This window comes from Hemiscyllium ocellatum, chromosome 7, assembly GCF_020745735.1.
Source record: "Hemiscyllium ocellatum isolate sHemOce1 chromosome 7, sHemOce1.pat.X.cur, whole genome shotgun sequence".
Classification (NCBI taxonomy): domain Eukaryota; kingdom Metazoa; phylum Chordata; class Chondrichthyes; order Orectolobiformes; family Hemiscylliidae; genus Hemiscyllium; species Hemiscyllium ocellatum.
The window spans coordinates 78410601-78428363 of record NC_083407.1 but is presented as its reverse complement, the minus strand read 5'-3'; the positions used below and the strand labels follow the sequence as shown (position 1 = coordinate 78428363).

Genomic DNA, 17763 nt, shown 5'->3' with positions numbered 1-17763 from the left:
GTGTACTTATACCCCAGCTTTCAAGAAAATTCTCCTGTCGTCTGAAACTTAGCAATACAGGCTTCCACTGTTTATTTTGAAGTCTTATGCCAAATTTGAAAATAAGTCATTTTTTCTAAATTTTATGATTTATGTCTTAGCTTTTTTTAAAGAAAAATTTAAGGTTCAACATGTTTATTGTCTGCAATTCTTACAGGTGATTAGCTCTCTGCCAGTTGCAAGATTTTAAAGCTTTTACATGAGTTCGTGTTTATTATAGAGTACTTCTTGGCAATGATTCAAATCCATTGGGTATTTTAAATTGTTATCTAAATGCTATATTACTGTAATTAACACATCAGTCTCTTCACAATAAATTCTTAACAGGGTGAATTGGAATGTATTTCCAGCAAGTCTGCACCTCCTTATATATACATACTTATATGTGTATTTTTGGTTTTTTGTTCCATTAAGAATGACAGAGTCTCTGAATACTTCTGAATGTTAGAACGATTTTCAAGTGTCAGGAGTACAATGCTAGAAATGCTGTATTTCTATCTCAGGCTTTACGAAGGGTGATGAGTGAAATTGTCATGGAGATTCTAATTGACTGTCTGCTATAAGTCCAATGGGCATTTTCTGGAGGTCCCAGAGATATGGTGATTATGCTGTTTCTCCTGGTTTCTATGCTTCCTCCTCAAAGGTACTGGGGACAGTACAGAAAAGGCAGCAGAAGTTACTGCTGAATGTATAATTATGGCTGTTGTATTAAAAAGAATGCATGAACATCACCCAAAGCACCAAGTAGATTTCAAGTAGATTTTTTTCATATTTGTGACTGAAACATGCAAACTGCACATGACTGGTATAAGTGATTCATTGAATATTTAAGGCACCTAATATCTTTTAAATTGATTTGGGAGAACCATGCTTTCACAACATTGAACTCTGAATAAATCATCTATTAACTAAGTGAAATTAATTTAAGAAGTTTGAAATAAAAGGGAAGTTGAAATAATTTCCTGATGCACTGTACTGCCATTCAAACATGTTTCATTTCTTGAAATTTAATCCCAAAAGTGTAACATTGAAAGATTTTTTTCCCCATTGTTATCATGGTGTGGGTTTCTCGAGTTGTTTTATGACTATAAATTTGGTGGGTATAAGTTCCTATGTTGCTGCTGATTACATCAATGATATTCAGTTTGAGTATCTGATCCAGCAGTTGCAGAACAAATCCCTCAAAACGTTACACAGACCAAGCCAGAAAACTGAATTCAAGCTTTTACTGCCAGCAACTGTCTCCTCAGCATCTGTTCAGTGGTCATTTCCATTGCCAACTTCTCCACTGACTACTTTGGATCATTTCCCTGTTCACCAGGATTGAGTACGCATGTATATGGCAAGAGGCTGCTGTCCTGTGTTACATGTGTAAGACATGCTCTCTCCAGTGTGAAGAGAGATAAATAGATTTTTATAAGGTTCTTTACATTATTTAATCGTATCCTCTCTTAAGATAGGTCTTGCTTGCTTCCCATTTCAGACTAGACCTTGTGGTAGAGATTTACCAAAATAATAGATGGAAGTGATTGAGCTGTATTTATAGCATGTGTATTTTTGTGTTGATACCCTCAAGACTGAATAACCTGGTTTGAGTGTTCCCTCCTAAAAATGCATTTGAAGCCAGATTGCCAACTTTAAGTATTTATGCAATCTCATGATAGCATGTTTCCATAAAAAAAATCTCTGATCAGGAATTATATTTCATATTTTCATCTATATGGTGACCAACATTTCTAGTCTGTACATCTTTATTGCAACACAATATCATGCTGTTGCCGTTAAAACCCCCACACTGTTGCACACAATGGTGTGAACTTTCACAAGGTTGGGCTGACTCCAGAGATGAAATTGTACAGGTTACACCCCTGTTCCAAGGGCAGCAATTTTCATCAATATGGAGGAAGGATACACATTAGCAAGCCCACATCTGCATTCCCAGATGGCTGGCTGAATTGCCATGTTAGACCTCTCAAGGTCCCCACGGCTTTTGTTGATTGGAGTCGCATGGTGCGCGGCCCTTTGGGGAAGCTATGAACACAGTTTGGATTCAGGCACCATTTGAAAGATGCATTAAAAAGTCTTATTGGTACCCTTCCTGCCATTTCCATGCCTAGTCTTGGCTGCAAGGCCCACAGGACTGTGTGGCTTCTAAACACCCTCCCCTTGTTACTTGCCCTACCTACAATCTGCAACTAGGATTGAAACTGATTTGACCCTGTCTATGTCTCCTTGGTCCAAAGATTGTCTGCAACATAGTCCTTTAAAATGATGTTGGTTGCTGAGTCAGGAAGTTGTCCAACTTCAGTCACCTGCCTTGATGGTAGAAGTCCAATTCTACAAATCAAATTAAGTGAAGCAGAGTTAGACACTTAAGAAGTTATTTGGCTAAAATGCACAAGCATAATTCATCTCTCAGTCTAAAGTGACACCTTCTATCCCTCCATTTAAAAAGAAAGAGAAAACTTAGCAGAAACTGCTTGATGCTAATGGCAAAGTATTATTCAGGACAGCTAACTGGTATTTGTGTATTGCTGGAAGCCTGGTAGTGTGCATAATTCAAATTAAACTTCGAATGTTATAGCACTTGACAAAGCCAGTATGAGAGTTTCTGGGGAGTCTGTGGCCTTTGAGTGAAGATTTTAGTGAAGCTACTAAAAGCAATTCAATTGATACTTAATAATGTGATGGTGAAATATGTTTTCTTTCTAACAGTTGGCCAAACTGTTGTTTTGGACATTACACATTCTGTTAATGAGAAATATGAAATGAAATGTAATATGAGATTTGAACACACAGATGGCCTAAAGATCATGAAGTAAGCAGTCCTTATTCCACTGGCAACAGATCACTCCAAGCATGAAGGGAAATTCAGGTTAAATAAGGAAGCATTTGCAGGGAATGAAGTCTATGGTTTACATTAGTTTGAGAAAACCTTTTTTTCTGTCTGCTCCTTCTATCCATGAGCCCACAAAGTTGCCCTTTTTTTTCCCAGACATGGTCAGCTTGACAGGTCCAGCTGCCTTCCTTCACTGTTACAAACTACTGCTGGAGGCTCTATTGCAAGAAAAACATTAGAAAGTGTATTGAGAGTTAGTTAAACAAATGTTTCAGATTAGACAAAATTACAAATTTTACATTATATTTGTGAATCTGACTAACTATCAAGGTAAAGGTTTTGACAAACATGGGGAAAAACATGACAACTGGAAATTAATTTGATTAATTTACACAGATAGAAAGAGTACACTCACAGGACAAACGTATTGTGGGAACATATCTTATATGAAAGCAAATTAAAACATTTGAAATTCATGAGTATTTTCTTCTGTTTCCAAAGGGTCCTCGTGGTGCTGTTGGGGCACCGGGTCTGCCTGGTGCTACGGTGAGTAACATTTATTTGTTTTCTGGGAAGTTAGATATAATAGCTTTTCTACTATTATGTCCTCTCAAGTTGCATTGATTTCCGAACATTAACTTCAAGACTAGTGGGTCAATGCAGCTTGAGTTTAACCTGAAATGGCATGCTGAAATCAGCTTTGGGTAAGTTTGCACCCACTGCCCTGAGTTCCTGCCTGTTTTAAACATGCCTTGATACTTGTACAGCCCTCCATGCCCCACCAGCGTGGAACTGTTGGCGTATGTACTTCCCACCAATCCAATATCTTGAATTTTACTGCCACAGGATGGTAGGGTCAAAGATGGGGATAAAATAGGGGATAAAATAGTGAAGATGTCCATCATGTTCAGTCCATGATGCACTCCCACTGGGCAGGAAGAAACTGAGGCATGGATTGCTATGTGTCTGTTCTATGGAGATGCCCAGCCAGTTTTCATAATGAAAGTCCCCATTAAGGATTAATAAGCAGGGCTGACATTATTTTGCCACTAGTGAAGCAGTCTCATAAAGGAAGCCATCTGCACCTTATGTGACTCCAGAAATCCCTCTGGAGAGATTCCTCTCTAATCAATGGGGATGTACACCATTGACCATCCTAAATGTTGAATAACATTCTCCCCTTTGATGGCATCTCCCTGCCTCAGCAACATTCGTGTGGTTGCTGAGGCTTCAGAAAACAAAGCGGAAAGTTCTGGAGAAACTCAGCAGGGCTGCTAGCATCTGTGGAGAGAGAAACAGAGTTGATGTTTCAAGTTCCATGACCCCTCTTTGGAAATGGACCTTCTGCTGAGATTTCAGAATTGCTTGCCCTCTGATGAAAAACTTACCAGTCATGTTTAATGGGGTGATTGGCTCGAATGTGTCTAATTAAGAGAATATTTATGGGAAAATTACTCAGCTACTCTAGCTGCCAGAAAGTGTTGACTCAACACCCCAAAACCACCCTACAGTGGAATTCAACTGAGTGTGTTTGTTTCTGCTGTGTCATCTTTAGGAACTGCCCAAAAGAAGCAACATGTGTATCTCTCTCTCTCTTTTGTTATTTTCAATAAATAGTACACAATATAAGTTGAACTACTTCCCAGATGTTTTAGAATGAAATGCAAAATCTCTTTCCCTTGACATGTAAAAGATGATTGTATCAGTATCCCCTGTCCAAATCCTGCAAAGATTTGCTCTCTCTCTCTCTCTCTCTGCTTAGTAAGCTGAAATACAGAATAGAGCTAGAGACTGAACACATTCTTCATTGCTACAATTGCTAAAATATGTTTAGCTAAAGATTAAGTGAAATTGAGGTTTGCGTGATTCATTTTTGGACACCCAGGATTTAATTATCTCTATTGGCTGACCTTTGCCTTGTCACAACATTGTTTTCACATTTGATGGTCTCTTTCTGATTCCGTCTTTCTTTGTCTTAATGAAAATACAGCTGTTAAGTTTAGATTATCTTCCATTAGACATTACTTGTGTCGAATATAGACAATCTACCCTTGCCTCTGAACTGATATTAGATCTAACATATAAAAAAAATTGAATAGAATGCTGCAATGAACATTTATTTTCTTAGGCTGTGCACCAGAAATAGTTTATGATTTCCCACAGTTTTATATACTGATAAAAGCATGCAGACTGACCATCCAACTGAGGTTCAAACCGTATGTTTGCAATTCTAACAGAAGCAATATGAGTCAGCTGTTAAAAATAATAGCTCAACCCTTAACATTCTCTGATAGAGTAAGGTAATTGGCTGGTACCTAACTAATGATTCTTTGCAAAGCTCTTCCAGTTTTAACATTGTTTTGGTCTATCTTGACTCAGTTAATTGAGCTGAAGGAACTGAATCCAAGTATTTACACCTGTCACTCATATGGGAAAGGCTGCTTTTCAAACTAATAGATAAATACATGTCATAATTAAAAATTGAATCGATTGCATCTGTCACATTGGTATCATTGAGTAGCTCCCAGTTTGTTTCTCTGTTCTGTGAAGGCATGGATAATGGTTATTTGTAAATAGCATCGAAAATAAATTGACATGTATGGATTGAAAGGATCAGCCTTGTATTATAAACAATAAAACTATCACAGATATAATTCAAAACTACAAGTCTCCCATATTTCATTGTTGCTAATGTTACAGCTACTTCAGTGATCTATGTTATTAAGCATAGTCTTTACTAACTAGAAGCCTGTAAGGGTAGCTAAGTGCCTAGGTTTGGTTGCTATTTTCTACGTTCAGGTTTAATTCTCTTCAGTTAAAAGAGTTTGATTACAAACTACTTTCAATATTAAAGCCAGCCTTGTCTTTTAGAATATAATCCCTACTGTGTGGAAACAAGCCATTCAGCCTAACAAGTCCACACTAACTGTCCAAAGAATAACTCACCAAGCCCCATTCCCCTCTGCTATTACTCTCCATTTACCCCTCACTAATGCACCTAAGCTACATATCCTTGAACACTATGTGCAATTTAGCATGGCCAATTGCCTAACCTGCACATCTTTGGATTGTGAGAGGAAAGTTAACTGTTTATTAACAGTTTCCTCATTTCCCTCCGCCCACATTATCCCTCCAACCTGGCACCACCTCCTAACCTGTCCATCGTCTTTCCCAACTATCCACTCCACCCTCCTCTTCCACCTTCCCCCTCACCTTTGTACTCAGCCAGCTTCCTCCCAACCCCACCCCCCTCCCATTTATCTCTCAGCCTCCCCAGCCCCCAAGCCTCATTCCTGATGAAGGGCTTATGCCCAAATGCCAATTTTCCAGCTTCTCGGATGCTGCCTGACCTGCTGTGCTTTTCCAGCACCAAACTCTCAATTATGGGAGGGAGACCAGGGCACCTGAAGGAAACCTACGCAGACAAGTGGAGATTGCGCAAACTCCACACAGTCACCTAAGGCTGGAATCAAACCCGGGTCCCTGGTGCTGTGAGGCAGCAGTGCTAACCACTGAGCTACTGTGCTTTAAGTTCCATGTCACAGACCAAAAATATTTTCCTGGTATTAAAAATTGAGTGACTGTCATTTTCTATGTAGCCTGATCTAAAATGTGTACCTTTAGGCCATACTTAAACCACCATAGCATTATTCTAGTTTAATTTTGAGGCATTTTTAATGTCTGCTTGCAAAGTAGGCAACATAGGAAGACACCACCTGGGTCATGCCAGCGTTAGGTTGAACATTTATAATCTAATTTTAGCAAAAAAAGTATTTTTAATGTGGCAATACTTGCTTTTTAAAATTATTGCAATAACATATCATTATATTTTTATTAAATAGGGTCCTATCGGTTTAATGGGTTCCCCAGGTTTCCCAGGTCAGCCTGGCGCTAAGGTAACTATTTGTGACCTCTTGTTAACTCTTCTTTGGAACTGTTGAAAATTCTCTTTCAAAGCTGATCAGTCGCATTTACTTTTTTCTTCACTTTTCTCACCTTCACTCTTAAGAAATTTGTCCTAAACTGGAGGCTTTTCAAATATACCTACTGTGTGATGTGCATAGGGTTGTAGCAAAATTTTAATGCACTGCACTTTTACAAATAGTTATATGTGTTGGATGATGAAAGATGTGCAAAGTTTTACATTTTTAACTTCTAAACATGTTGTATCTTGCAAACGGCATTTGATATACTTGAAATTTGAAGCTAAATACATGGATACAAAAAAGGGATAGAAAAGACTATATTTGAAAATAGTTTATTCTGTCAGGAAAATAAATGGGTAGAAAGCTAATTCAGGAATTACATGGCAGCATTTGTCACAGAAGATGCAATTCTCCTGACCAACTTGTTTTCCATGCTAGACCATTTCTGTGAATATTTCCTGATATTGATTATTTTTGATGCAACTTTGTTTTGAAAACAGTCTGTGAACATTTTTTAAATTTGATGTTCAGCTTTGACTTAGTTTGGTATCACTTTAGTATGAATTAAATTTGTCCACTTTGGATTCAAACCTTATTTGATCTTAGAACCTAAGGTGATATATGCGTGGCGGAGGGAGCACGTGTGTGGCATCCTTCAGATGAGGTATTAGATTGAAGTTCAGCCTATCTGTCGCTGCAGTTTTGAGGAAGGCAATAACTACAGATGAATATCACCAAAAACAGATTAAGTTAGTGTGCATCCAGATGGATCTTGTTCTGTGCAAATTGGTTGCTGCATTTCTCCCTGTAGGCATAGAAACTGTGCATGATAAATAACTGCTTGTCATCTTTCTGAAATATTTGAAAAGTGGTTTTATAAGTGCAAAACGGTTGTTCAGAGGATCATTAATTTATTATTTGAAGCTGGCTAATTGATTTTTGCCTCAATTGATTTTGTTACATTATTACATTTGCTTTACAATTATTTAGCTTATAATTAGATGAGCTTTGACTGTTCAGAAAGTGATGTATTGGCCACCCACAGCACTGCATGATTATTCTTAAGTAGATATCAATCTCTAATTGGTAACAAGGTATGGGTGCTAGAGATAACAAAAAGACATAGACATAGGAGTAGGAGTAGGCCATTCAACCCATTGAGTCTGCTCTGTCTTTCAGTGACATCATGGATAATTGATTATCCTTAACTCCATTTTTCCACTTTATTCTATAACTCTTGATTCCCTTATTGATTAAATGTTTATCTTTCTCTGCCTTGAATGTACTTAATGACCTAGCCTCAACAGCTCTCTTTTGGAAAGAATCCCACACATTCACAACCGTTTTATCCAGCACTATTGATTTCCTGAGTTAGAGTTCCAGTTAGAGACATCCTGGGTTCTCTGAAAGATAACCTGATTTTAATCCGCACCTCAAAGTGAATATCGTGCAAGCTCAGTGTCAAATGGCCAAGTGAGGTTTTAATTAAAGTGGAAGTTACAGCCTGGCATTATCAGGTACTCAGTGGAGGCAAAAGGAAGCATTTAAATTGATCTCTTCAATGGATTCTTTCTGGACTGGGAGGAACAGGAGTACTTTCCTGGAATGTGGGAGGAATCCTTGGGTTTCCCAAATGTTAGCGTTTTAGCATTCGCCCACCCACTAGTGCTGGTGTGGCTGGTGGAAACACCCCACAACTATAACTTCATGCTGACACCTGTTCTCTTGGGGGCCTGAAGTCCACTGGCTTCTTTCCTAGTTTCTGTTGTACTGCCCAGTCTTGAAATCGCTCCAACAGGAGTTGGTACTGCATTTTTAACAAGAGCCAGGGAGTTAAAATAGCCCACTTCCCTGGTTCATTTTTTCTGTGGGGTTTTCCCTGGCCTGAAAGTTAACACTTTTCTCCACTACCAAGCTAAAACTTGCATATGTAAGTATTGTTTTGTATGTGCAAACGATATAATGATGTTTATGCCTTTATATTGTTGCTGGCTTAAATTAAACCTTTAAAAACATGGTTTTTGATGCATAATTATATCATCTATCGCATAACTATAAACAGCATGTGTCTAGATATTCCAGGAATCTCACATGACACCAGGAGTTGAAGCTCCTGCACAATACTGCGCAATATCAACTATTATCTGACTGAATATTTACCATCAAAGCACAGAGCCATTACAGTTGTAGTGTAACTTGTATTGGCAATGAGTGTTCACATAGATCAGGATATGATTTAGTATGCTGCTTCTACTAAAAATTATCTGACTCCAGTGAATTTTCTTACATATAAAAAAAATTTGAAATCTTTAGAGTAAAGAAATTGCCAGTGACAGCAACTTCTCAGATGTGCTTAAACCAATAATCAGGAGCACAACATAAAAGATCGAGAACATATGAGGGGTAGAAAACATAGGCAGCATTTCCAACATTCCATGCATGTTTACATTTATTCATTGTTGATCTCTTTATCGTGTTATTTAGATCTTGCCTGAATTATGTGGGTGCAAAGAAAAATTACCATATTCTAAGTTTTCAAAAAATTGATGGATTTGACTGAATATTTTTGCTTTAGTGTAGTTACTGATTCCAAAGTGGTTATTTTGGAAGAACAAGCTGAGTGGTTGGTGGTTGTTGATTGACAGCTTTCTTACTTGTGTGTAATGAATGCGATTCTTTTGATTGGCCAGCCCACATACAAAACAATCTTCAGCAGCTAGCCAGCTGCCTCTTTATGGCCATTTGGAGTGGGCAGCTGACTAAGAAACTATCAAATAATTTGGGCTTCCTACTGATGTTTCTGTCAGTACAGTTAGTGATCTTGACGAGGAGTTAAACTTCCTTCTTTACATTCTACATATGCACTTAGCTGAAGTGAACTGTCCTCTCCCTACATTAACTTTTAGTTAGATAGTTTCCTTTTGAATCATTATTGTGTCATTTGGTTCAATTATAATGTGCTTTCTGTGTCAGAGATCCATTTTGCACATTGAAGATGTGAAGGCTAGAGTACAAATGAGGTGTGTGAAATAAGATTTAAAGATGTTATATTTTAATTTGGGAAGTGATATTGCACCACTTAAGGTAAGACCTGACTACTTTTTCCACTTCATTCAGTGTTAGCAAAGTGCTGGTGTCTCATCTTGCACTGACTTTAATTGGGAGTTGGATGTCTTTGAATGAGTTATGGAAGTCTAGTGATTGCAATTCAATATAACTTGAAAGTAATAAAGTCAAATACATTATGGAAAGTTTTGGGCTAGCAATAGAAAGTATCCTGAAAAACTACTGATTGAAACTCAATTATTCCATTAATTAATAGTCCCTTCAGGAAGGCTATGTGCCACCAGGTTTGACCCTTGTGCAACTCCAGTTTCATAGTATATGGTTAACTGGTAGTTGTTTCTAGGAATCGAGGTTTGGATGATACAATATGCCTCATCAGTGGTGCCTGCAATTCAAAATGATCTGACAATCCTTTATTATCACAACGAGTGCAGATAACCATAAGGACTTGAGAATCACTCTACAACTTAATGTTGGTGCAAACACAGGTGAAGGTCGAAGCAGCTCTTGAGTTTAAAAGCGCCATTAAATAGGGAAAACAATGCATTCCAATTTGTAGATAATTTCAGTAAATATTTTCTGTTACTCAAAATAACTGCTTCTCAATTGTGTTGTGACAGTATCTGGAAAAATAGTGTTTTCTCCTTTTAAAAGATCATGCAGGAAAAGAAAATGTTTTGATGAAGGAATCATTATTTGCCATTCTCAACTCTGGTGAAATGTTCATTCCAATTTGGACGTTTTGAAGAATCAGACTAAAGAATTAATCATAGTACACAGTGTGTAGGAAAACATGAGCTGTTTTGGTAGGAATGAGGTGTATGACTCCTTCGAGATTTTATAAACAAGGAAGCCACTAGATATGAGACTTCACATCATTCTTGGGGCTTTTCCTTGGGGTGAACAGCTGTCGTGGCAATGTTGCCTCCAGTCTCCTCAATACAGCAGATTTGGGTGCAGATGTTTACTCTGTGAAATCATTCACACAGCCATTCTGGAAAATGTGGGCAAATTTGGCTTATTCAGTGGGAAAGTGAGCCGTATGTTTGACAGCACGAGAGACAATTTCCAGCTGGTAACTGAACATGAAGACAGTGAAGTAAATTTAATAAGAGCCATTTGGAAATAAGAAACACTATTTTTCTCTTCTTTACCTTGTTTTCCTCCAATGCTTAACATTCAGCAGTTGATGACTGTTTCTATAACTAACCCCCTTGTTATGTGGACAGGCCATTGACTTGACCCATAATGCCTGCGAATTGCTACTATTTATTCGAACCTAGATCTGGCAAACTGCTACTATGCAAGAAGGTGGGGGTGGGAGGGGCAGGAATGATGAACTGCCAGTCTACTTGTCAGAAGTCAGTGCGTATTTGGATATCAACCTAGCAATTAGAGGTTAAAGATTTTATCTTAACTTCTTTGATTTTTTGAAGTTGGCTTGCATCCAACATCTTCCTACTCACAGGTAGAAACTGCTGGCCTAAGTTTCACTCCTTAAGTTTAACAATACCTTTTTTATTTTGTTGTCTGCCCAAAACCAAGTCTGACCCTCATCATCTTGCTTTCCACTGCAGTTCTGAAAAGGAAATGGCTCCCAAATACACCCCAAATGGACTCAACGCTGTTCACACCAAAATGGTCCACATTGGTTGTCCAGTCAAGTACGCTATCTAGCAACAATAATGCCCTCCCTCCCCCAACCCTGATTCTTCCAACACTTCAAGAAGTCTGAGTTGCTGTGGCAACATACATTTTTATATGCACATCATCACCCAGAGCTATAGAGAGTGATGGTTGAGGCTCTCATCTCTTTCCATCTCATGGCTGATGAGGAATCTTTCTAACTGATACTACTGCTATTGGCATATGTTGGAAGAATGTATAAGTGAGTACTCAATCTGTTTGACCATGTTGTAAATGTGACTTTCTTGACTATCAAGTCCTAAAGTGAGACTTGCACCCTGAGTTTCTCGCTCAGAGCCAGAAACATTGCCCACTATGCCACAAGATCTCCTCCTTCACAAGAATGTCAATGTTTTTAAAACATTAGCTCTAGCTAACTTTATTCAATATCTGACTACTTACTTTGAAGCTTCTCATTTGTTTCTTACTGGGAATGATATAAATCTTATTACAGGCTTGCTGTTGATTAAGCAATAATCCTGAATGAACTTCTGGTGTAATTGACAATCAGAAGTTTTGGTGTGGATCTCCAAAATGAAGAATTATATATTCTGTATGTTAGGTAAATGTTATACCATGCCATTGAGCAAAAAAGATCATATTGGTTAAGGTTTAATCCTTAGCCCATGTTGAGCTAACTGATTTCAATTGGGCAAAACTGGGCAGATTAGCATAGAGTGGGAAATTTAACCAAATTGCCTGCTTTTGATTACTAATAGTCCCCCTAGACATGAGGATCATGGAAAGTCTTTGGCTCTGGAACTATACCCAACCATGAGTCAGTGCCTTCAGAGGGTGAAGAACAGTCAGAAAATACTGGGATAGATATATGTTGGAGAGAGAAAAAAATAAATTGTTTGGAAAAACCCAGACATACTTAGAAATACCAAATGTAGGCGGAATAACCTCAATTTCTCTGTCGGTTTATTTGTAAAATGTATAAATTCCTTAGCTACTTTGGAAAAATTCAGTTACAAAAGACAGTTTCATGGCACAATATATAATTGAGTATTGCATTTAATAAATGGTTTAATTTTCATACTGCACTACTCCAGACTTATTCATGTTGTGTTATGGTTTTGATTTGCTTCTGGTCTGACACAGAATTGCAAAACACAAAACATATCCTGGGGCAGTTTATACAATTTTACCAAAATATTACTTTATTCGCATATCTTTAATTCTTATTTTCTGTAGTATAATATCTGGTTGCTTGAAAATAAAAGATTTGTAGTGGTAAAACATAGATTCCATGGAAGCAGATCTTTTATACACAAATGGGACATGCAATGTTGCAATAATTTGTCACATTCATTTTGCAATCAGACAATGGGAAAAAAGACAATAGCATTCTGGACATAATCACATTAGTTTGAATTAGTTAGCAAAGTTGTTCGTCTTTCATATTGGACAAGAGTATATAAATTCAAATTCAGTTTGTGGATATTGAGGAATGGCTGTTAACTGTTTGGATTGACTATTTCTATTTCACCTAAATACCAAAAGATAATTAAAACCAATGAAGACCAATTGCTTTCACAATGAAATCTGAAATTCTTGATGATGATTTCATTACCATCTTTTTCCCAGCCTCCCTTTGTTAACGAAAACTATTTTTCCACTGACATCTCAAGATCACTTCTTCCATTGTCGTTGCAGTTGATATATTTTCCATAGTACCTAAAAATTTTTATGACGTACGGTGAAATCAATAATCTTAATATCCGACTCCTAATACAAATATTATAAACAAGTTAAAAATTTGCCTTGTCATATCTCAAATAGAAATTTTCATACACAAACATTGAACAAAAGCAGAAGGAAGAATTTCAACACCTGCCATGTGCACAACCAGTACCTCCAACATGGAATATTTTAACAGAAAATTTTAAATATTGAATTTAGTCTCAAGAAATGTACTTGCTTAATTAAAATCAAAATACGTAATTTCCTCACTATATCATTGAAAGCTATGCACCAAGTTCCTCATCGTTCTCACTGGCAAAATGCCAATGTATTGGAAACCTATGGTTCCTTTTTGAACTATACAATAGGTTCAACCAACCTCCTCATTATTTCCTAGAACTGTCTTCACTATGCTCCATGACATCATGGAATGGCTTATCCAAGAGATTGTTGTAGTGCTTGACTTTAACACTGTCCAAGGTTTGATTGGACCCTGATCAAATGTATGCTGTCACTTGTCCTTTTGCAATTAAATTGTTTTGCATAACGTTGTAATATAATTACATCATATTTATTCCTAAAAGTTGGTTTGGAGGGAAAGAGTTCAAGTGCACTTGACTTGTATTATATATTCTGGATTAGTGGTGCTGGAAGAGCACAGCAGTTCGGGCAGCATCCAAGGAGCAGCGAAATCGACGTTTCGGGCAAAAGCCCTTCATCAGGAATAAAGGCAGAGAGCCTGAAGCATGGAAAGATAAGCTAAAGGAGGGTGGGGGTGGGGAGAATATAGCATAGAGTACAATGTTGAAAATGTGTTGCTGATTAAAGCACAGCAGGTCAGGCAGCATCCAAGGAATAGGAAATTCGACGTTTCGGGCATAAGCCCTTCATCAGGAATGAGGAGAGGGTGCCAGGCAGGCTAAGATAAAAGGTAGGGAGGACTTGGGGGAGGGGCGATGGAGATGTGATAGGTGGAAGGACGTCAAGGTGAGGGTGATAGGCCGGAGTGGGGTGGGGGCGGAGAGGTTAGGAAGAAGATTGCAGGTTAGGAGGGCGGTGCTGAGTTGAGGGAACCGACTGAGACAAGGTGGGGGGAGGGGAAATGAGGAAACTGGAGAAATCTGAGTTCATCCCTTGTGGTTGGAGGGTTCCCAGGCGGAAAATGAGGCGTTCTTCCTTCAACCGTCGTGTTGTTATGTTTTGCCGGTGGAGGAGTCCAAGGACCTGCATGTCCTCGGTGGAGTGGGAGGGTGAGTTAAAGTGTTGAGCCACAAGGTTGTTGGGTTGGTTGGTCCGGGCGTCCCTGAGGTGTTCTCTGAAGCGTTCCGCAAGTAAGCGGCCCGTCTCCCCAATATAGAGGAGGCCACATCGAGTGCAGCGGATGCAAAAGATGATGTGTGTGGAGGTACAGGTGAACTTGTGGCGGATATGGAAGGATCCCTTGGGCCTTGGAGGGAAGTGAGGGAGGGGGTGTGGGCGCAAGTTTTACATTTCCTGCGGTTGCAGGGGAAGGTGCCGGGAGTGGAGGTTGGGTTGGTGGGGGGTGTGGACCTGACGAGGGAGTCGCGAAGTTAGTGGTCTTTGTGGAACGCTGATAGGGGAGGGGAGGGAAATATATCCCTGGTGGTGGGGTCCGTTTGGAGGTGGCGGAAATGACGGCGGATGATACGTTGTATACGGAGGTTGGTGGGGTGGTAGGTGAGAACCAGTGGGGTTCTGTCTTGGTGGCGGTTGGGGGAGTGGGGCTCAAGGGCGGAGGAGTGGGAAGTGGAGGAGATGCTGTGGAGGGCATGGCAGTTGGGAGAGCGGGGCTCAAGGGCGGAGGAGCGGGAAGTGGAGGAGATGCGGTGGAGGGCATGGCGGTTGGGGGAGCGGGGCTCAAGGGCAGAGGAGCGGGAAGTGGAGGAGATGCAGTGGAGGGCATGGTGGTTGGGGGAGCGGGGCTCAAGGGCGGAGGAGCGGGAAGTGGAGGAGATGCGGTGGAGGGCAAGGTGGTAGAGTACAATGGGTGAGTGGGGGAGGGGATGAAGGTGATAGGTCAGGGAGGAGAGGGTGGAGTAGATAGGTGGAAAAGGAGATAGGCAGGTAGGACAAGTCTGGACAAGTCATGGGGACAGTGCTGAGTTGGAAGTTTGGAACTAAGGTGAGATGGGAGAAGGGGAAAGGAGGAAACTGTTGAAGTCCACATTGATGCCCTGGGGTTGAAGTGTTCCGAGGGGGAAGATGAGGCGTTCTTCCTCCAGGCATCTGGTGGTGAAGGAGTGGTGGTGAAGGAGGCCCAGGACCTCCATGTCCTTGGCAGAGTGGGAGGGGGAGTTGAAATGTTGGGCCACGGGCGATGTGGTTGATTGGTGTGGGTGTCCTGGAGATGTTCCTTAAAGCGCTCTGCTAGGAGGCACCCAGTCTCCACAATGTAGAGGAGACCACATCAGGAGCAAGGGATACAATAAATGATATTAGTGGATGTGCAGGTAAAACGTTGGATGTGGAAGGCTCCTTTAGGGCCTTCGATAGAGATGATGGAGGAGGTGTGGGCATAGGTTTTACAGTTCCTGCAGTGGCAGGGGAAGTTGCCAGGATGGGAGGATGAATTGTAGGGGTGTGTGGATCTGACCAGGTAGTCACGGAGAGAAGGGTCTTTGCGGAATGCGGAAAGGAGTGGGGAGGGAAATATATCCCTGGTGGTGGGGTCTTTTTGGAGTTGACGGAAATGTTGGCAGATGATTTGGTTTATGCAAAGGTTGGTAGGGTGGAAGGTGAGCACCAGGGGCGTTCTGTCCTTGTTACGGTTGGAGGGGCGTGGTCTGAGAGCGGAGGTGCGGGATGTGGATGAGATGCGTTGGAGGACATCTTTAACCACGTGGGAAGGGAAATTGTGGTCTCTAAAGAAGGAGGCCATCTGGTGTGTTCTATGGTGGAATTTGTCCTCCTGCGAGCAGATACGGCGGAGGCGGAGGAATTGGGAATACGGGATGGCATTTTTGCAAGAGGTAGGGTGAGAAGAGGTGTAATCCAGGTAGCTGTGAGTATGCATAGTTCAAAAACATGCCAGCTTAATTTTAACATTACCTGGCCAGGAGTAATAAGGTGCTTCTTGTTGCATTGACACAACAGGTAAAGGCTTTGTTAATAATTAAATCTCAACGATCATATGATTTAATTTAGATCCTGATAAGAGTTTATCTGCCAATTTTGGCAGAAATTGCCATGTACTAAAATGCCAGAAAATGAAATCTGGCTGGAAACATAATTCTCTCCAGAAAAGACTGAGGTAAGTTCATTTGTTTTTGCTGTTTTAAAGCCATCGTGTTGGGGCCAGGAGGAGCAGGAGTGCTCTAATTGAGTCTAACAGCTAAGCCTTTGGCTTGGAGTTGTCCTCCTGCTTCCCTAACCATGATTGTTTCCCTCAATCACCAGTTACATTAAAGGGTCACTTTTCACTCAAGTATTTAGAGGTTTCTCCAATTGCACAACATTCCATTTTTGCCACGCACCAGCTCACCTCATTCCCATTGGTTTTAATGTGGGTGCTTACTGGAGCATGGAAATGAGACCCAGGAGCTAAAATACTTTGGACTCCTATCAACCTTTCCCATTAATCAGCTTGGCCTTTAACATATCAAAGATTTGAATGAGATCTATAATATCCACTCCTCGGCAAAGGAGGGATGATTTGACGCAACTGTGACCCATGTTCTATACAGTGAGTTGAAAGACTTAATTACTAGGTCAGTTCCTTTGTTTAGTCAGTGTTGGTTTGTGAATCTTCTAGAATCTACATTCTAATCCACAACTGTTTTTGGAACTTAAAATTTATGGTGAGCACAATTGTGAAAGAATATTAATTCAGCTTTGTACATTTAATTATTTTGATACCAAATATATAAAACAATTCAACAAACCTGAGGGCTGTACTAACTTTCTATTCCCTTTTTCCTTATTTGTTCTTAGGGTGGACCTGGTCCAACAGGCGTCCGCGGGCCTGAAGGACCCCAGGGTCAACGTGGTACGCCAGGTCGCCAGGGTAACCCTGGACCTCTGGGCAACATCGTAAGTCCAAAAATCATGAGTGCTCAAGATTTTGAATAATTGTGAACATCCTGCCATGCAAATATTTCATTGTCCCTTTCTTTTTATCTGTAGGGTCAGCATGGTATGGATGGGACCTTTGGTGCAAAAGGCCCATTGGTATGTTTCTTATATTTATTTTCACTTGCCACTTTTGCCACATCTGTCTTGATCCATTAAGGATTGAAGAAGCTCATTAATAGTTAGATTCAGGAAAATAGCTGCAACAAGTAACAATTTCTTTCTTCTATTTAATTATTTTCCTGACACTTAACCTCATGTATTTTTATTTGGTGTTACACTTGGTTGATTAGTTTATCTTTCTTTGTTTTCTATATTGTTGTTTTCCTTCCACGCATGAAAATTACTCATGCTTCACATTTTTCTTCTTCTTTTAACTTTATTGTCCTTGTAAACAAAGTTGAAAATGTTGCAACAAAATTCTGAAATTCC

At 39.9% G+C, this 17763-nt stretch overlaps 1 protein-coding gene across 1 annotated transcript in view; it reads left to right on the top strand.

Moving 5' to 3' along the window:
* Window positions 1-17763, top strand: part of col5a2b (collagen, type V, alpha 2b) — a 273958-nt gene that overhangs the window by 161576 nt on the left and 94619 nt on the right. Inside the window, exons 17-20 of the mRNA XM_060827360.1 lie at window positions 3380-3424; window positions 6721-6774; window positions 17194-17292; window positions 17386-17430. Of these exons, the coding sequence (XP_060683343.1) occupies window positions 3380-3424; window positions 6721-6774; window positions 17194-17292; window positions 17386-17430 (243 nt within the window). The remainder of the gene's footprint in view (window positions 1-3379; window positions 3425-6720; window positions 6775-17193; window positions 17293-17385; window positions 17431-17763) is intronic.